The 19555-nt window shown below is 45.6% G+C and overlaps 1 protein-coding gene across 1 annotated transcript in view; it reads left to right on the top strand.

Annotated features, from left to right (window-relative positions):
• Positions 1-18614, top strand: part of GPD2 (glycerol-3-phosphate dehydrogenase 2) — a 61332-nt gene extending 42718 nt beyond the window's left edge. Inside the window, exons 9-17 of the mRNA XM_074911142.1 lie at positions 3892-4085; positions 7354-7488; positions 7758-7933; positions 8422-8553; positions 8991-9149; positions 10994-11106; positions 11202-11280; positions 11397-11495; positions 15594-18614. Coding sequence (XP_074767243.1) covers positions 3892-4085; positions 7354-7488; positions 7758-7933; positions 8422-8553; positions 8991-9149; positions 10994-11106; positions 11202-11280; positions 11397-11495; positions 15594-15719 — 1213 coding nt within the window. The 3' untranslated portion in view covers positions 15720-18614. The remainder of the gene's footprint in view (positions 1-3891; positions 4086-7353; positions 7489-7757; positions 7934-8421; positions 8554-8990; positions 9150-10993; positions 11107-11201; positions 11281-11396; positions 11496-15593) is intronic.
• The last annotated feature ends 941 nt before the right edge of the window (positions 18615-19555 follow it).

Raw genomic sequence — 19555 nt, 5'->3', positions numbered from 1 at the left:
ATTTTTGGCCTAGCATAAAATCGCTCTTGCATTCTGTTGTTTTTTTGGGTTTGGGTTTTTTTTGTGTGTCTTTCCCCATGAGAAATGGGAAAATGACCTGATAGCTGCCTTAAAGCAGTAGCAATGTGGAGAAATGGGCTGTAATCCTGGTTTCCTCACACTCTATGAGAAGGACAGGTGTGATTGACTTTGTCCCTATAGCAAAAACATGTAAAGTTTTAAAACTTTGACTCGCTTTGTGAATTCAAAGTAGAAGACGGCTTGATACGCGTGAGGGCTCTAATTTATTTATTCTGTAATAACCTAATAATTTTAATTGGAAATGGAGAGAATTCTTGTTCTCCTTGTTCCCCTGTGTATGTCAGCATGTGGGCATTACTTTTCTTGTAAAATAGTATCTACCCACATACTGCCTCCACAGTACAGCTGATTAGATAAAACTGTACTGAATTTCCTTGAAGTGGGATAGCTTAAACCAGGGAACTGTCTGCTAAATAGAAAATACTCGTGGTATTTAATCTTAGTTGTATCAGACCTTCTCCTGGTGCCAAGGAATACTCGTCAGCAAACGAATATTGTCATTTCACTGCGTCCACTTGCCTTGTGCTAAATGTTTTACAGAATTTTTGGCCCATACTCACCCAAATTAAAATTTTTTAACAGGTAGAGGGTTTTAGATATAAGTATAGTTAAGATTTTGTAAAACCAATGTTAACCTAATGCATTCATTTCCCGTGGGTTTCTTACTCATTTGTGTTCTTCATTAATAGTCCCAGTATTCCTCCTCTCATTAATTCTATTTTTAGTATACACGTATCTATTCCAGTAGCTGCAGTAAGGCTCTCTCGCTCTGCATTGTTTAACTGTATTATCTGCTAAAATGAGAGAGGGTTTTGCCTACCTTTGCTTGGATAGGTTTCCTGCCTGAAATGTGGCTATGAAGGCAAGTTTTTTTTTCCCCTCCCTCCTGACAAATGTTTTCAGTCTTTCCTGAGTTTTCCTGTCAACTCTGTATTCCAGATTCCAGGTAAACTGCTCTGTTAAACCTTAGTTCTACTCCATGGGAAGTCACCTGTTTGTTCTTTATCTGCATTTGTGGTGCTTTGGTCAAATGCTGCTTCAACTTGAGATCCTCCACGTGTCTGTTCTGCTCTGTAAAATGCCACCTTTAATGTCTGTGGAAGAACAACTTACGGACTTCGAGCTTGAGAGTTCTGGTCTGTCCTTCAGTTAAATCATCTTGTCTGGTTCGGTTGTCTGCTGCTTCTTACATTCCATGAGAGCTTTAGTCATCTGTTTTTAGGATTCTTTCCTGATTTGTCATCCATTTGACATACATTGTCCAATGTAACTGCACTGCTTTTTGGAAAAGGAAGCTTTTTGAAAAATAGATGGTTTAAGTCAGCTCTTAAATACCACCCCAGTGCCTTACCACGAGGCCGGGTATCTGGATGCTTGCTTTGCTGACAGAGTCGCTGCAGACCCATCTGCGTGACACTCCAAGACCGTTTGCCACTGTATTCCTGTGCAAAGGCATCGCTTTGTACTTCGTAATAGAGTTTGCAATCCTGAACTTACACATTTTGGTAGCCTTTAAAGATTGCTAGAAATCTTACACTGGCTGATACTGCTATAGCTCGTACCACACTCTGCATCCATTCTGTCATCCTCAGAACTTGCGTCTTATCAAAACGTGTTTCAGAAGTGTTCCTGGGGTGCAGCAGCACAACTCCAGGGGCATTCCAGAACAGCCAGTCTTGGGCTGGTAGGATGCTTCTTTCTGATGGGAAACACCTTATTTTACATTTGTTTTAGTGGCCCTTCAGTTATTTAGGTAAGATGGAACAAACGGAGCAATAGGAGATGGAGAGAGAGCTTCCCCAGATAGCTGGTAGTTATTAATGCAGTAAACTAATTGGCATATGGAAAACTGCTTCATCCTTTCTCATCATTTGCTCTGTAATGTAACTGCAAACACTTCATAGGTGGCGTGGTGAAACTTAGTTTTGAGTCTTTATTTACTCCTCTTCCTTATTTTGAACAGTTTTTATGAAATCATTTTTTAAAAAAAAAATTGTACTTTCCTGAAAATGTCTAAACTTTTCTGAATATTCTGATGCTGTATATTAAACCTCTAGTTTCCTCTGTCTCTAAATCAATAGCTTTTTCATTTTAAAAAGTAATCATTTGTCTGACGTGATTTACCTTTCACAAATCTGTGTTGACTTCCCCTATTAAATTGTACTTCTCCAACTGTATGCTTAAGCTGTCTATAAATATCATCTAAAAAATGTTCTAATATACATGCTATATATGAAATTTTCAGCTTCTCTTCTAGCCTTTCCAGATATTGAAAACTTAACTTTGGTAATCAGTTTAGACTTCCTAAAAATGAAATATTCAGTGATTCAGCTCGTGGCTCTCTTGAATAGATAATTCATATCCAAGCAGGTCTTTGTCTACCCTCATCTTATTGTGTTAGTAGTTATTTGAGTACACTGAATTATTCCCCTCTGATGGTCATTATTACCTCCTAAATATCTACCTCCTGTCCTCCTTCCATGCGCTTCTGTATCCTCCTCCTGTTACCAGCCGTAGGTGCAAAGCCTGAAGACTGCTGAGCTGCCTGCAGATGTTTTCACAAGGACTCCAGCGCCCAAAATGAAAGGCAGCATCTTTCCTTTAAATAAAAATGAACCCAAAAGAGGGGCAGCTTCAATGTTTTTCTACATAAAAGCTGTTTACTTTGAAGTGTTTATAGAAGCCTTTTGTTTCTGAAATACAAGCGGTGCTGTTCAATAAGTCATGAGGATAACTGGGTTTGTACCTGCAGATTTATTTTTATTTTTTACATTATACCAGAAAACATTGATACATAAATTAAGATTTCCTGTGTGAAGAACTACTGTTTTTCTTCATTTCACCGAATCATTCTGTTTGTAGCGCTGGCACACACAAACACACAGTCTCTGGATAGCAGCATCTGTCAGTGTCTCTTCTGCCTTTTCTCCCTCACACCGCGGTTCCCGGTCAGGCAGGCGAGAGCTGGGCCAGTCTGAGGGTGCTCGTCCCTGCCAGGTGGTTAACGAACTCGGTGGTTAATGAACTTGGGCTGGAACTTTGCTGTTTAAACGTACTCCTAATGCTTCGGGTTTCAGTGTTGCTGTTTTCTCTACTTTTTCTCTCTCTGTCGCTAACCCTCTCCCCCCCGCCCCACCTTTATTGTGAATGCAGGTTACAGAAGTCCTTGGGATTTTGCCCTCTGTTCAGGGTGCAGACAATTCATGACTTGGCTTACTAATATTTCATCTGTAGTTTTTCTTGTTATGTACGTAGATGCATCGAAACAGAACTAGGGTTCTCTTATTTCTTCCATTTCAATGTTCATTCTGTTTCAGCCTTCCCTTTGCTTTGTGGCACAATAGAAACGATTGTCCATTTTTCGGTTAAAGGCAGTTGTTCATTCCTTAATGGCTTTCAACTAATTGCTGTTTTAAAATTTCTAAATGTTTGTATTTGAAATTCCAACGAGCAAGATTTTCCAGAGTGAATGGAGCTGTGAGATGCCAAAGGCCTGATTGCTTGGTTTAAGATTGTAGTCTGCTCCCTTCCTTAGGAAATCATTCTAGAATTATCTCAGCATCCCATTCAAGGGCCTCATTTCTCAGAACTTCTGGGGCTAAGATTTAAAGTCAGGTCATGGCCACGTGAAATCGCTGGTCTGTCTTTTTTTTTTTTTTTTTTTTTTTTTCCCCTGTTTATTTTTTTTAAATCATTTGACCTAAGAACAAAGGTAACGTTCTGACACTTTATCAAGGGTACGAGGTGTGCAAGAACATAATGCCTGGTGAAGCCTGACCTGTTTTGAACCGTGTCCCTTCTCTATTTCAGCCCTGATAATATGGGTCTGCTTGACCCAGCCACCAGCGATGGTAGAGTGATTTTCTTCCTGCCCTGGGAGAAGATGACTATTGCAGGGACCACAGACAGCCCCACTGATGTTACCTCCCATCCGATACCCACCGAAGAAGATATAAACTTCATTTTGAATGAAGTGCGCAACTACCTTAGTGTTGATGTTGAAGGTAAACCTCTGTCAGCTCTGGTTTGCCCTGGGAAGGTACTGATGAGTCTCTGGCATTTTGGTGTAAGTGCTGTCTGTCTGGTGTGTGTCTGTGACTGATAACTGTGGGCCCTGTGCAGCTGGGGGCTTCCAAAACTAGTGGGACATCAGTGGCATCACGATCTGTGTTCCAGAGCTGTAAAATGATGCTCTGACAGATACACCTGTGCTGCTTGGACTCTTTAAATAGAAAGGAGTTGATACCTGCATGTTCTGATTTCCCACACCTTTCACCCAGCTGCACTAATGTCCAGCTGCATGGCCAAGTCGTTCTGGTCTCTTTGAGTGGCAGGTGTGAGGTTTTGTAGAACTGGGATAGTTTAGTTGTACGTCACCGTAAGTGCATAAGTCACCTGGTTTTCTTGAAGGAAAAGTTGTTCTGGCTTTTCCCATGTCTCTGTTCTTATTTATAGAATCCCAGAGTGGTCTGGGTTGGAAGGGACCTCAGAGCCCATGCAGTGCCACCCCCTGACCCGGGCAGGGCCACCTTCCACCAGCCCAGGTTGCCCAAAGCCCCGTCCAACCTGGCCTTGAGCCCTTCCAGGGAGGGGGCAGCCACAGCTTCTCTGGGCAGCCTGTGCCAGGGCCTCACCCCCCTCACAGGGGAGAATTTCTGCCTTAGATCTCATCTAAATCTCCCCTCTTTCAGGTTAACCCCGTTCCCCCTCGTCCTATCCCTCCCCCTGATGACGAGTCCCTCCCCCTGTTCCTGCAGCCCCTTTCAGCCCTGGGGGCCGCTCTAAGGTCTCCCCGGAGCCTTCTCTCTTCCAGCTGAATCCCCCAACTCTCCCAGCCTGTCCTCACAGGGGGGCTCCAGCCCCCCCAGCATCTCCGTGGCCTCCTCTGGCCCCGCTGGAGCAGGTCCGTGTCCTTCTGCTGTTGGTGCCCCAGAGCTGGACCCAGCCCTGCAGGGTGGTCTCACAGAGCGGAGCAGAGGGGACAATCCCCCCCTCGCCCTGTGCCCACCCTGCTCTGGGTGCAGCCCAGCACACATTGCTGCCTCACAGGCAGTTTTTCACCCCCCAACCCCCCCAAGTCCTTCTCCTGGGGCCTGCTCTCCAGCCCCTCCTCACCCAGCCTGGATTTGTTCTGGGGATCGCCCCGACCCACGGGCAGGACCTCGCCCTTGGCCTTGTTGGACTCCATGAGGTTGGCATGTCCCACCTCTCCAGCCTGCCCAGGTCCCTCTGAATGGCACATCCCTTCCCTTCCATTTTTCTAGGGGCTTTATTCTTAGAATCTACTTTTCTTGATATGGTAAATACCTAATAGTGTCAGCTTCCAGTGGGAGGGGAAAATATAATGGGCAAAAAGGAGAATTTATAAAAATTACTTTGTGTCAGCTGTTCCTCTCAGGAGCTGAGCTGAGGTCACATTTGTTGTAAGACGCTGGCCTGTTTTGAATTAGTGCTGGTTTAAAGGAGAGAGGCTTCTTTCCTTCATAGTGAGGTTTTTTTAAAAAAATTATTCTGTGAAAGCATTCTTACTTTTGTCTTTCTGTTGTAGTAGCAGCATTAAAATAAATCTGAAAAGCAGTCAGTCAGGAACCTTCCAACATCCTCAGATTTAGGAAAACTTGCTGTCCGGAGACTGGAAATGCTGGATTATTCGTTTCCTGAAGCGGATAATTGATGGCTCTGTTGTATGAAGTTCAGAAGTAGTCTTCAGGAAATGTACCTTGAAGTTCCTTGAGCAAAAATCTATATTTATAAATAAGTGCGATAGGCCAGAGAGGTACCTGGGAGAGTGAAGACTGTGAAGAAGGCAGAGATTTTTGCGAGGTATTTTACAGAAGTACATTATGAAGTGTTTAATTCTTCTGAACGAAGCCTACCTAGGTGCACGCTGTTTTTCACATACGCAATTAGCAGTGTTTATAGATTGCTTGTTATTGAATTAACAACTGTGCTGGCCATATCAACTCACTGCAGACCTGCCTTTTTGCTGCCAGAGACAGTGCCAGGGTTATCAACTTACACAGGCTTGGATGTGTTCCAACTGTTTAATTATAGTGTCACGCATGCTGCTTTTTCTAGTTTCATTAGTTTATAAACGTAATATGGTATCTTATTTCTGTGATTAACACTTCATTTTGGCAGGTTAAACATGCTGGCAGAGCACCATTGATTTCTGAAATCTATTTTGTGTTCTTTGGGGGATATTTTTACACCCTTTTACTGATTTTTCAATTATCATTTATTTGAAAGTTGTATTTAAAAAAAACCCCCACAACACGTTCCGAAGACTTCAGTATAAAGGAAATCAGTCAATTTTTGTATTGCAAATTTAATAAGCAACAAAATTAATTTTGTTAACTCTCTATATTAAAAAAAAAAAGTGACTTTTGGAGGCTGGGGTATTTTCCGACAGCTGTTAAGGGCTTTTGTGGCTGCTTGGTGCCTTCAGGTTTTCTTGCCCCGGGTTTACTGAGCAGTCAGGGCTGGCGGCGGGGACGTGCCGGTACCTGGGTGGGAAGCAGGGGCCAGGAGGCAGTAAATGGCCCTTCCTGGGGCGGCTGGCGGAGCGGGACAGCCGTGGGGAGGAAGAGGAGGCAGGGCTGGAAGAGGCAGCTGTGTAAGAGATGTGGACTGATGCTGGCGGGGGGATGTGCTGCAGCCGGGCGCAGCCTTGCCAAGAAACGGCCTCCCTGTGCGTGTGTGTCACTGCCCCTCGAGAAGGGCTGGGGATAAACATCACTCACCGAGAGGAAAACGGGGAGAAGCAACCTACAGGCCAGAGAAAAAGCTTTGAGGCCCTAAGAGCAAACATGTTCGTGTGGAACAAAGTTTATTTTGGTTTCTGACACATAACGTAAGGACTGTCCTGCAGCACAGGCAAACAAGGGGAGGACTTGGTGCTTGGTGGTTTGGGTTTGGGGGTTTTTTTGAGCTGATTGAGTTTGACAGCTGGTTGATCAGTTCCCAGGATATCATTGTTCTGTTGGCTTTTTCACCAGTGTGAAAAATGGACCCCTCTGGTTTGGGCTAGAGAGTATTATTGGTACTGATGAAGGCAGTGCTGGTTTTAAATCTGTAGCCCAGCTTATTCCATTACTTTGGAGAATCTTCTCCAGCTGTTTGAGCTGCTCGGCCGCATGGTGTGGTGTGGTGCAGCCCGTGTTTCACAGCGAGGATCTGCTCGGAGGCGATGCCACAGAGACCACGGGAGGGATAGGAGGGAAATGCCCGTCAGTTCCTGGCTGACTTGGGCTGATCTTTGGTTCTGGACAGTGAGAAGAGGAGACGTGTTGGCAGCGTGGAGTGGCATTCGTCCTCTGGTCACAGACCCCAACTCCAAGGACACGCAGTCGATCTCCCGGAATCACGTCGTTACCATTAGCGACAGTGGCCTTGTCACCATAGCAGGTACTGGAAGTTCTCTTAAAGTATAGCTTTGCTGGGCTTCCTTCTTCAAAACTTTTCTTGTTACAGGAAAATCCTTCATGTTGCTATAATTAGCTCACGATCTGTCGGTGGTAGCATGACTGGCTTGTTGAGCCAGTCTCGTAAGAATAACACAAGATATATATATATTTATATATATATATATATATAAAAAATAAATATAATAGAGAACATACCAACTTTGTGTTCTGCCTGCTTTCCCCAAACAAAGAGTCCGTGTGTGGTTACAGGTGGGAAGTGGACAACCTACCGTGCCATGGCGCAGGACACCATCGACGCAGCGGTTCAGGCGCACGATCTGAAGGCGGGTTCCAGTAAGACCATCGGGCTGCAGCTCCAAGGGGCTGAGGACTGGAGCCCCACTCTCTACATTAGGCTGGTCCAAGACTATGGACTTGAAAGTGAGGTGAGTTGTGGTTTCTGTTGGTGCTCTGCTGTTTCCCTGTTGGAGGGGTTTGTTTTCCCACTAAATGTAATGCCAGCATCACTTGTACAGAGGTCTCTTGAGCCTGATAAGAGTTTATTATCTGGCCAGGACAGAGGCAGTTTTAACAAAAATAAATTCTGGTCATTGTTCTTTTTTTCCTCCCTTTTCCCTTCCTCTAATCTTGACTGTTTCCTGCTTTAAAACGTTACGCATGTCTTCCTTTGAGCCCAGCAAAACCTGTACTTGGGACGCGATGGCAGCGTTGTTGCTCAGGTTCCATTGAGACATACGTGGTGGTGTGTGGCCTGGGCTAAGCTATTCACAGCTCCGGTAGTTTCCTCCCGCACAATCAAACCCAACACCCTCTGCAGCCTGTTTGTGACTGGGGATGAGAGGACGGACAAGGAGAACGTGTGTCAGTTCGCCGTGCTTTCCGAAGCCTACTGCGTTTGTGTTCGCCTCCGCAGGTGGCTCAGCACCTGGCCTCGACGTACGGAGACAAGGCCTACGAGGTGGCCAAAATAGCCCAAGTCACAGGAAAGAGGTGGCCCATTGTTGGAAAACGCCTTGTGTCTGAATTTCCTTATATTGAAGCTGAGGTATGTGGAGGAACTACATAATGCTCTTTGATTCTCTCCTTGGGATAAGCTGGTTCTAGAGCAGGTCTGTCTCCCTCTAAAACTTTCCATAAGCCCCTTCCTTTGGTGAGGTCCACATTTTTTTTCTGTTCTTGTTTTTCCCCTTTCCCAAAGCATGCTTTATGTTTATATATACATATTAATTATAAACAATCAAATATTTATATCATGTCTATTCTTTGTTTCATATGTACACTTTTGATCCCAGCTGCATTCTGTAAAATGTTCCAAGGAGGAGGGAACTCTCCAGCCCTTCTCTTGGTGGGGTGGGGACTAGTTACAGGAAGTTCAATTTGTGTGGCCAGCCCGGCAGTGTGGTCAGTGATGCTAAACATCATTTCCAACAGTGCCTGCCTGCTTCCTCCTCTGCATTTTCCCCCCTTGTCTTGCTGTTCTAGGTTGTCTATGGCGTTAAGGAGTACGCCCGCACGGCAGTGGACATGATTTCCCGACGTACTCGCTTGGCCTTTCTGAATGTGCAGGCTGCAGAGGAGGCCCTGCCACGAATCGTAGATATCATGGGGAAGGAACTTAATTGGAGTGAGCAGAAAAAAAAGGTACAAAAGGCCTTTTTCATCTGAAGCCGTTTTGTTTTTCATAAGTAGCTTCCATGTTAATGATCTAAATTAGTTGAACAGAAAACTTCAAGCAGTGCTGTCTTCCTCAGGATGATTCACTTGGGGTATTTCATTATAAAGACTTTATCAAAATAGCTGTGAAATGGGTGGGTATCGGCCGGGGCGTGGAGGGGAAAGTGAAGATCCGTATCCTGTTGTTCTCCAACTTCAAAAATGAAATCAGATGTGGCATTACTATCCTATTCTTGTTCAGATCTTTTGCTTACTGACACTTTTCAACAGATCTGCCTCAGAAAAGGAGTATCTTATAATCTGTGTCCCCCCTTCTTGGCTGCTGTGTATTTTGATACTGAGTTTGCACCATTCTCTGGCCTAAATGGATGTTTAAGGAGCTGATTTGGGTGCAGGTGGCCGGAGGGACCTGCCGTGATCCTCCAGCCTCCCCCCAGGAAGGCGCAGGGAAGGGGGCACCCACGCGTCGTGGCTCAGGGTAGAGGCATCTGGTGTTAGGGGGGTCTTGCCCTCACCCGAGATTTGCTCATATAGCAATTCTCGGTGTCAAACGAAGCCGGAGCAATCCTTCCATAACGTGGGAAGCTTGCAGAGCAGAGAATTTGCGAGCAGCGTGACATTAGGGTCGCAGGGAGAGCCCGAGCTCCAGCAGCCCGGGGCCACTGGGCAGTTCCGCGCCCGTTCTCACCGTAACCTGCCGGCGGGAGAGTGACCGAGTGCTGCCTGTGCTGGGAATTTACAGAGCGGCTGTGGCTCCTGAGCTCACTCGTGCCCCCAAGGCTGCGTTCCCTGAACGGCCGCTGGGGTTTCCTTTGGAAATGTCTCCTCCTCTTTCAAATGAGGCTGAAACCCCCCAGCTGCTGAGCATCTCTTCTGTGTCCAGTCTCGGGCTGTTCTGAGTGCTGCGTTTTTGCAGCAGTCTCGCACGGGCTGTATTTCAACTTGATGGACAAGGCAATTCAGCGCCCATCCAGCAGAGCATTCTTTACTTTAGATCTTAGAGTAAGACCGTTAAATAAGCCTGTGTTGGTTTGGGACTTCAGGGCTAATTTGTGTGCCTCTACTGAAGTATGTAAGAGTCGCCTGGTGTAGTTTAGTTGGTCTCCTAATCCGCCTGCACAAACAAGTCTTTGCTACGGGAAGTGGCTTAGGTATCTGTGCCTAGGAGTCTTCTGCTGCTACTGCAGCCCTCGCTGAGCACGCTTACCTGTGTGTGTTTGTGAGCACACTTAACCCGTGTTTGTGTGTTTGTCAGCACGCTTACCCATGTGCCCCTCTGCTGCAGTGCTTTGTGGGGGTCAGGTGGTCATCACTTATTAAAAATCTGGCTGCGGAAGACCTTGCACTGAACTTTTGGGTAATTAATTAATTTTACCACCGTCAAGAAAACTAGTTTAAAACATAACCTGCCCGGTGTTGAGCCTCCTGATGTTTTTGCTGCCTTTGGGCAGCGAGGTGAAGCGTGGCACTGCGCCACCACCTGTGAGCTCAGTGGCACGTTGTGGGCCTGACCTGCAGGTGCTGTTCTTCGTGGAACAGGGGTTGCACCGCGTGGGACTGGAAGCGTGCTGGGGCCCTGAAAGCCTTTACACAGTAATTAGAAGGCTTTACTGGATTTGATACTTCTTTTCAAGACTAAAAAGTGCCTAAGCCTCACTTACTTTTAAATACTTCTCAGCTACTATCTGCTTAATTTTTGGGCCTTAGATAAATTCCAGTTAAGTGGAAGAAGCTAATAAATACTACATTAAAAATAATTGTCTAAGAACGTGCTATTCCTCAGATATACATTTTTTCTTTTTTTATTGTAGGAAGAACTTGAAGCTGCTAAAAAATTTCTCTATTATGAAATGGGCTACAAAGTAAAATCAGATCAATTAACAGACAGCTCTGAAATCAGTCTACTGCCTTCAGATATTGAAAGGTAAGTGAAGTAAGAGAGTTCCCTGTGCTGCAAGGAATTAATACCTGGCATTCTTCTGAGTGTGGTTTTTCCCACTGATAATCCTTATCTTGCAGGTACAAGAAGCGATTCCACATGTTTGACAAGGACAAGAAAGGGTTTATTACTATACTGGATGTGCAGCGTGTCTTGGAGGTAACGTTTCCTTGTGTTCTTTAGTTTCCTGTTTAAGCCTCTTACCTAAATTTGAGTGTGGCATGAACAGTGCTGAACCACCCCGCTGACACACTTCTGTGCTCCCCTTTGTCTAGAGCATCAGTGTGCAAATCGCTGAAAATACGCTCCATGAGATTCTAAACGAAGTGGATCTGAACAAAAATGGGCAGGTTGAGCTCAATGAGTTTTTGCAGGTAGGTATTTCTCTGGTACAAGGGAAGCTGTAACGTTAACGAACAAAGGGGCGGGCGTTTGATTTTCCCCCTTTGCTGCAGGGCTGGGCTGGAGACAAGGTGAGTGTTCCTGGGGGAGACACGGCAGTGTTGATGCTATTTGCCAGAGCACGGGGCCACCCTTGAGCAGCTTGGGAATAGGAGGAGTTTTTTCCATGTGCAGAAACAACGAGACCCAAAGAAAAGGGTTCAGTTTACAAAGTATACCACAGTACAGACCTGTATACGCAGTATACCACAGACCTGAACTTGGCTTTTAATACAGAAATGCTGTTTAAATACATTCAGAATGATACGGTTATGCACACTGACATTCCTCTGGGTCTGTTAAGTGATTACTAGTTTCTAAACTATTTTGAATATTGTAATGAAGGAAGCATGTCTGGTCCATGTAATCCCCTTTTATCTCCTGGAGTGGCTGATGCTCTCTCGGTGCACTGACAACCCGTCCATCTGCTTTTTGCAGGGCCTGAAAATAAAATCCAGGGTGCTACTGAAACGTTTGTGTCCCAGCTCCTCTGGCTTGCGCAGCGTGCCAGCCAGCTTTGTTTTTGCAGGGCCTTCCTGGTGTGGTATTTCGAGTGACTGCCATGTCTTTCCTGCATGGTGGCAATGATGAATGCCGAACATGAGATAAATTAATGCTGGGGATTTTGGTCAATGTCAGCCCTTTCTTCACTGTGTCAAGTTAAACAAACAAGATCAAGGCAAAGGAAATGGTAATTGTCTCTCTCGAGATGAGCTGTAGATAAGAGCAGCATTGTTGAATCTAAATGCAGAAAATTTTCACAGGTTGTGTCCAGCATTAGAAAAAAGGTCTATTTATTTGCCTAAAATGCAGCAATTTAGCTGGTAACTGAACTGCACTTGGGAGAAGGGCAAAAAAAAAAACCCAACCCAAACAAGCCATGGTTGGGGGGAAAGAGGAAAGAATGGCTTTGGGAATTTCTGTTTATGTATTCAAATATAAGAGAAAATTGCAGCCTTTTTCTAGCTGCTGGAAAGGGTCTCCCTCTCGCATTTTACAAAGGCATGTGAAAACTTCTAATTGGTGGGGGGGTAACCCACCATTTACTGTAAGGGCTGTGTTAAACTATAATTTGGTTGGTTTGTATACATTGTGGTTAAGAACTCGAAACAAGTAGTAATTACGTCTTTTGTGGATTTGTTGGTGGCTTTCTGGGGCTTTTGCTTTCCTGGGCTCAGTGGTCTCATTAGGGGTTGCCTGCCCTGAGTCCCTGTGAAATACAAAAGGCAGGTCACTGTTTTGGTACAGTTCCACAGTTTGGTTTTTTTTTTTTGTAAAAGTGTGTCACTCTGTGGCTACTGGCTTCTCCTACACGTTTGACAACACAATCTAAATACTGACCCCCCGTGACGGGCACTGCCCCAGGGTCAGTTGTGCCCAGTTGTGCAGAGGCAGGAGCCAGGCGCTCAGTGGGAAGTGTGGTAAAAAAATTAACAAGAGGTTGCCATGGAAGGAACAAAATACATGAAATGTTTGTTTAATTTTTTTTTTTTTAATGGATCTGTTAAGCCAGTTCCCAATACTTTTGTGTTTGCTTTCTGAAAACTTTCTCAAGTAATTGCATTTTACCGCAGGATGCTTGTGGAAAGCCCTGCGCAAATATTTGTGGACATTTATATTAGAATATAGAACAGGTTGTACCGGGGTGGCTCCAGGTGGGCGCGGCGGTGCCAGGTGCCGTTTGGGCAGCGGCGGAGCGCCAGGGTAACCCCAGGCAGGCTCTGGGGGAGCGGGTCCCGCAGACCCCGCCGCGTACAGGCGCTTTGCCAGGAGAAGGCGGGCTGCGACCCCGGCGTGCGGCACCGGCAGGGCCCCGCGCCGCGGCGGAGGCAGAGCTCTGGCGCTCTGGGGGAGCGGACGGGGCCGTCCCGCCGCAGCCGGTGGTTGTGTGCAGATGAGGCCTAGTGCTGTCACTTACACTCGAGAAAGGAAGGGGGGACCTTGGCAACTAGTTTTTGTATATAAAAGCAAAAAACCCACCCCATGTTAAACCAGGAGGGCTTTCTTCCCCCAACAGCCCATTTCCTACTGGGGTCCTGACAGACCAGGAGCTCTCGTTTCTGTGGTGGTGCCAGAGGATCAGCCATCCCACCTTCTCTGAGCGGGCAGCGGGTGTGGGCAGTGCCTCTCCTCCTTGGGCCGCCCTGCCTTGTGCCCTCGGCTGGCTCTGTGAAGCAGGGGGTTCCCTTCTGTCCCCTCCCCTCCCGGGGACTCGTTCCAGCACCGCAGGGTGGTACCACATTTGCTCAGGTCCAGCTGCAGATAGAATTGACAGAAGGGAAGAAATCTGAAGGATTCTTTGCCATAGGTGGGAGTAAGAAATCGCATTTTCTAAGCACCAATTGCTTTCCATAGTAGTCTTTGACAAGCTGGCTGCATGTAATTTCAAGTCTAATGCTCGCTTTATCCACGGGATAAAAAAGAATTATCTAAAATCTTAGCACTAGTGTGTGTTCATTAAGATAGAGCCAAGTCCAGTTTGAAGGACTTAAAGGCAAAATGCATTTTAAAAGTCTATAAAGGAATTTGGATTTGAAAGAATTGTGGAAGTCAAGTACACCATCTCTACAAAAAAGGGCATAGGAATGAAAAAAAGGGTGCAGCCCACGCTCAGTGGTAGATCAGGAACAGTGCTTTTCTATTAGTTACATCTTTCAGATCCTTAACAAAAAAAAAAAAAAAAAAAAAAAAGGCACCCGTGAAGTAAATGGGTTTTCCTACGTTCTTAAATGTCAGTGAGAGAACCCTGGTGGTGGTGGCTGCCTGCACTGTTCCCTCCAAATGGGTTGGAGTTGGTACTTGTGCTCTTCCTGCCACCCGTGCCTCGCCAACACCTTCCTTGATATTTCTGGAAAACGTAAAAAAGCTTTGAGGCGACTCTGTGAAACCAGACTCTGTGAAATCTGGGAAAATCAGTTCTGTGTGTTCGTTACTTTGTCCCGGAGCCGGCGGCGATGTTCCCTCGGCTGTTTGTCGGGCCCAGCGTTGGTGCGGGCTGTCGGCGCGGGGCAGGACCGCCAGCGCCGCGCACTCGCCCCGGTGCGAGGGGTTGATGCCTCCCGCCGCGGGACTCTGCCCGGCTCAGGGATGGGCGTGGGCCGCGGTGTCCTGACTTCGGCGGGGATAGAGTTAATTTTCCTTCTTAGCAAGCACAAGTGCTGAAGTGCTGTGTTTTGGGTCCGGCAGGGGATTTGGTATGAGCAGAACGCTGGTAACACTCCGGTGTTCACAGTTGTTGCTGCGAGATCGAGGTCTCTCCATCTCTCCCTGTCCTGCCCATGTGGGAGCTGGGAGGGGGCACAGCCAGAGCACCGGGCCGGATTAGCCAGTGGGATATTCCACATCCCAGAATGTCACACGCGGTGCATAAAGGAGGGGCGGCTGGGAAGGGGGGGGGTGTGTGTCTCTCTTGCTTCCAGGATTGGTGTTTTGGGATCTTGTTTTTTTGGGTTTGCTGGCCGGGAATGGGCTGGGTATGAGTCACAGAATCCCAGAATCACCTCGGTTGGAAAAGCCCCTGAAGCTCCTCCAGCCCAGCCATGACCCTCCCCCTGACCGTTCCCAACTCCCCCAGATCCCTCAGCGCTGGCTCAGCCCGACTCTTCAACCCCTCCAGGGATCCCGGGGACTCCCCCCTGCCCTGGGCAGCCCATTCCAACGCCCAACAGCCCCTTCTGCACAGAAATCCTTCCTCAGAGCCAGCCTGACCCTGCCCTGGGCAGCCCGTTCCAGTCAGCAGGTGACAGCAGTCACATTGTGTATCACCTGTTTGTACTTTTTGTGATTGCTATTGTTTTATTTTATTACAACTACTAAACTGGTTTTTTATCTCAACCTATGAGCCTCTCTTTACCCCTCCAACCGCTCCCCAGTCCCCTGGTTTGGGGGGTGCTGAGTGAGCAGCTGGGTGGTGTTGAAGCCACCTTGTGGCAGTGGCGCTGCCCCCGGCCCCCCCTCCAGGGGCCCTGCCCTGCACCCGGGGCCTCCCTCTGGCACTGAGCTGACGGCCGCTCTCCCTCTTGCCTCCCCAGCTGATGAGCGCCATCCAGAAGGGCCACGTCTCCGGGAGCCGCCTGGCCGTGCTGATGAAGACGGCCGAGGAGAACCTGCGTCAGCGGGGGGTGATCTCGGTGGACCGCAGCGGGGGTGGCCTGTGAGTTCACACACAACCTCTGCTCCCAGCCCCAGCTGCTGAAAAACATTCCAGTGCTGCTGGTTGTCCTGGCTCGTGCAGGATCACCAGCATCCATCCAGCGGCGTAGCTCTCGTAAAAATACGTTGGTGCGTTTGTTTTCATCGTTAATGGTCTTCTGTACAGCTCTTAATGCTCCAGGATGTGGCCTTTGGGATTGGGTGTTCTTTAGACACGGGGGTTTATTAACCGCAGTTTGGGAAGGATCTGGGCGCTCACACAAGCGCGTGTGCCCGCGCTGCCCCGCGCGTTAACTCTTCTATTGCCTCACCTCTAAGGAAAACCATGCTCAGAAAGCGAATCCTGCCTTTAAACACGTAGAACACGCATTTAGCATTTAAAAGCTGCTGATCTGTCCTCTTCTACAAGGAGCAAGAAGAACTGGAGGCAGTGGCACAAAAGGAAGAAAAGTGCTGCTTCCTGGGGCAGCGGTTCCGGTGAGGGACCGTCCTGAGGCCTCCGGAGGTGCTTGGGTGCTATTCCAGTGATACCAGGTCTTGGCCAGACAAAAATATCAGCAGTGCGAAGCTGGAAAACCACAAGACATCTTGATTAATCACCCAAGCTAATAATTTAGTTAAAAGCTAGGGGACAGCTTTCCTTTCTCCCATATTAATAAAAATAATCTTCCTTTAATAAATAGCACTGTTGAGCAGGTGGTGGTTTGTGCTGCAAAGTGCTTCGTCGTGTTTCCAGTTTTGGACAAACCCTGGTGATAAGGCAGGTTTTGATAGTCTAACAGTCTTGTTTATTTAAAAATGCTCAAACACCAAGTGAAACAATGAAATTTGTTTTGCATTCCACTACCTTTTCTAGAAAGGGCTATTTTTCAGCACATTAGTGGGGGGAAAAAAAAAATCAGGACCACTCACTTGAGCTGTTTTCAGCAATGTGTGTGGCTATTTGCCCTTCTGCTGTTGGACTGACTGGGTTCAAGATCAGATGGAAGATTTCTGCCTGATGCAGAACAAGGAAGGGAAAAACATAAGAGTGGTTTATTGATGAATTTGTCATTCTGTTATATTCTCTGAGTATAAATCCCAATTTACAACTCAAAACGAGCTTCAGTTCCAGGGTGTCAGAATTTCTACTCGTGAAAAATCTGATGTATTTTAACTGATGTCACTGCTTTCACTAATAGAAAATAACAGTACAGGAATGAACAGCAAAGATTACTTTGATATTTTAAAAGGGAAAATGATCACATACACAAAATGGAGATGCTGAGGAGCGCTGGTATGTAACAGAGTAAGTACAAATGTCGTGTTTGGCTGGAGAGGCAGAGTCCTTTAAAAAAAAAAATTAAAGATTCTGGTGTTTAAAAATAGTACATACAGAAAAAGCCAAAAAGGCAAGCCTCACTTAAAATTCAGCAAATGGCTACATTTCTGTCAGTCCAAACAATTGGTGAAATCTGGAGGGAAGGAGACAGTCTCAGGTAAAATGCCTTTCAGATGGCTTTTGCATGTTAAATTTTTTTTTTTTTTTGACGCTGCCTGTACCAAAATGCAGATATTGTTAAGGGGTTATGGCTTTTTTGCTTCGAGTTCCTGTGCTAGTGAGGCACAGGCTCTGTGAATGAGGAGTTAGCACATTTGACATTGTAAGAATTTTTTTATGAACAAAAGGGTTTGTTTCTGTGGTCCTGTAAACTTCTCTTTTTGAAATATGTTCCAGTATATTCAGGTGAAGTATGTGATGTTTGACACAGCTTCGTATTTCCAAAACCCTCTCAAATACGAGGACAACAACAGATTTTACAGGTACTGCAGAATTGGAGGGAAATGAATGTACAATACACAGGTTATTTTGGTTCAGTGAGCAGGTAAGGAGGGAAGGGGTTCAGGATTCTACTAGTCACAATAATTTAAGGGGGGGGGAGTAAAAGTAGTGAGATCTTTTCCAGGCCACATAAAGAAAAATACTGACAATATTTAACATCTTTTGTATGGTTTAAAGAAAAATTCTCCTCCACTCCTCTATAAATGGCACTGTTAAGAATTAATAATACAAGTTTACCTGTAAAACCAGGATTTTCTGCTTTGTACCCAAAGTATACTCTTTGTTCTCTTGTTTTAGTAATATTGCATACAGAATGTGACTTTGGGATTTTCTTGGCTCTCTGTGTGTCCTCCGATATGAATTTGCTTTGCATCTTAGGCACTTTACTGTCATGCTTCTCTGCTCTTTTGTATGGCACAGCAAGATCTTGTATGACTGCCTTGTGTAACGAGAGAAGATTGCATGTCTTACTTAAAACAGCTAAATCTATACGTGGAAAAAAAAAATCTAGGAAGTATTTATTTTTCACCTCACATTTGTTTTCAGGAATGTTGGCTTTGTTGTATTTTTTTTTTTATGTGTATGTACTGTAGAAAGAGTTGTAAAATGTCAGTGTTTTGCATTGTTCTGATCCTAGGTGGAAAAACAGTAATGTGAGAGATTTTTTTTTTTTTTTTTTTGAGGTGGGAGTTGGATTTAAGGATGGGGGGAGTTTATTTTGTATTTTGAATAAACTGCACGCCTGAGGGGAGGGGATGTGTATACATGCAGTGTGTTTACAGTGCGTATAAATACGTGTGTCTGTATGTACATCTGTGCACACTGCATGTTTTCCATGTGGCACTTAACGTATTTTGTTAGGTTGCTGTTCTAGACCGCACTGTTAAATACTGTGTTTGAGGCTGGGTTGTCATTTTTATAACTGTCTTGGTGTTTTACTGCCATTATTTATTACTTTTGATATACAGAATGAGCCGCATGCATTTATAGAGCAATAAGAGGATGTATTTAATGTGCCTTGTTTTTAACTCAGTAAGAACTGAAAGCATGAATCAATAAAACTGATTAAAAATGGTCCCTTCACTGGCAGTTTGTTACGGCAGTTACAAAAATAACTTTGATTAGCCTTGAAAAAGTTTATTTTTAAAGAAAGAATGTTCAGACGATTGCTCCTTAGTAAACATAACGTAATTTTGTCCATGCTTTCCCATTTTAGCTCAGAATTTAGCACTTAGTAGTTTAAAAGTGAAAATTAGGAGTTAATGCAGCACTTAGCATGCTGGGGCCGTAGGAGCCGAGAGCGTTCGCCGGTGACACGCGGGGTAAGGCATTCTGCACTGCCGTCGCGTACGAAAATTACAGGCAGCCAATTGGCCTGGATTTTGGGGGGGGAAATGCCAGTCGCAAGCGTTCCTTTGCACACTGATGAATTTTATCATAACTAAAATCAATAGAAATGAATGGAAGAGATTTCATAATCCATTTTGATCATTTTACATGTCAAGTTAGTCCGGGGTTGCCATGTGTTGATAAATGTTCTGACAGAAAAACCGCTATATATTTTCATTGTCAGTAAATCAGTAAAGCTGTTATCAGTTTTAACGCAATTTTTATAATCTCCATATTATTTTATAGGTTTTAATTTACACTTGTAATGGGGATATTCCACAACTGGGCCGTAGCTGTGCTGAGCACGGGGGTTGTGTACGTGCAGCCAGAATAGCTCCCCTCCGCGTGTCCCCCGCAGAAGGAAACAGGACTGATACCTCCGGAGTATAATTACAAAGATTATGAATTTTATCTAATCTGCAGGGTGTAAGTAATATGTCAGAAAACGTTTGCTACAGTTATCTTTGTCCCAAATATTTTGCAGTACTAAAATTGCCTTGGGTCACGATCCTGAATTTGCTGCTCAAGGCAGAACTGAAACGGAGTTTTTTCCAGAACCGTATTTTGGGGCTGGGTTCCCTCACTTTGCACGATTTCTCCGCTGAACGTTCAAAAATTCAGATTTATTGC

The sequence above is a fragment of the Athene noctua genome, chromosome 7 (genome assembly GCF_965140245.1).
Source record: "Athene noctua chromosome 7, bAthNoc1.hap1.1, whole genome shotgun sequence".
In the NCBI taxonomy this organism is placed as follows: Eukaryota; Metazoa; Chordata; class Aves; order Strigiformes; family Strigidae; genus Athene; species Athene noctua.
This window is presented reverse-complemented; position numbering and strand designations above follow the sequence as displayed.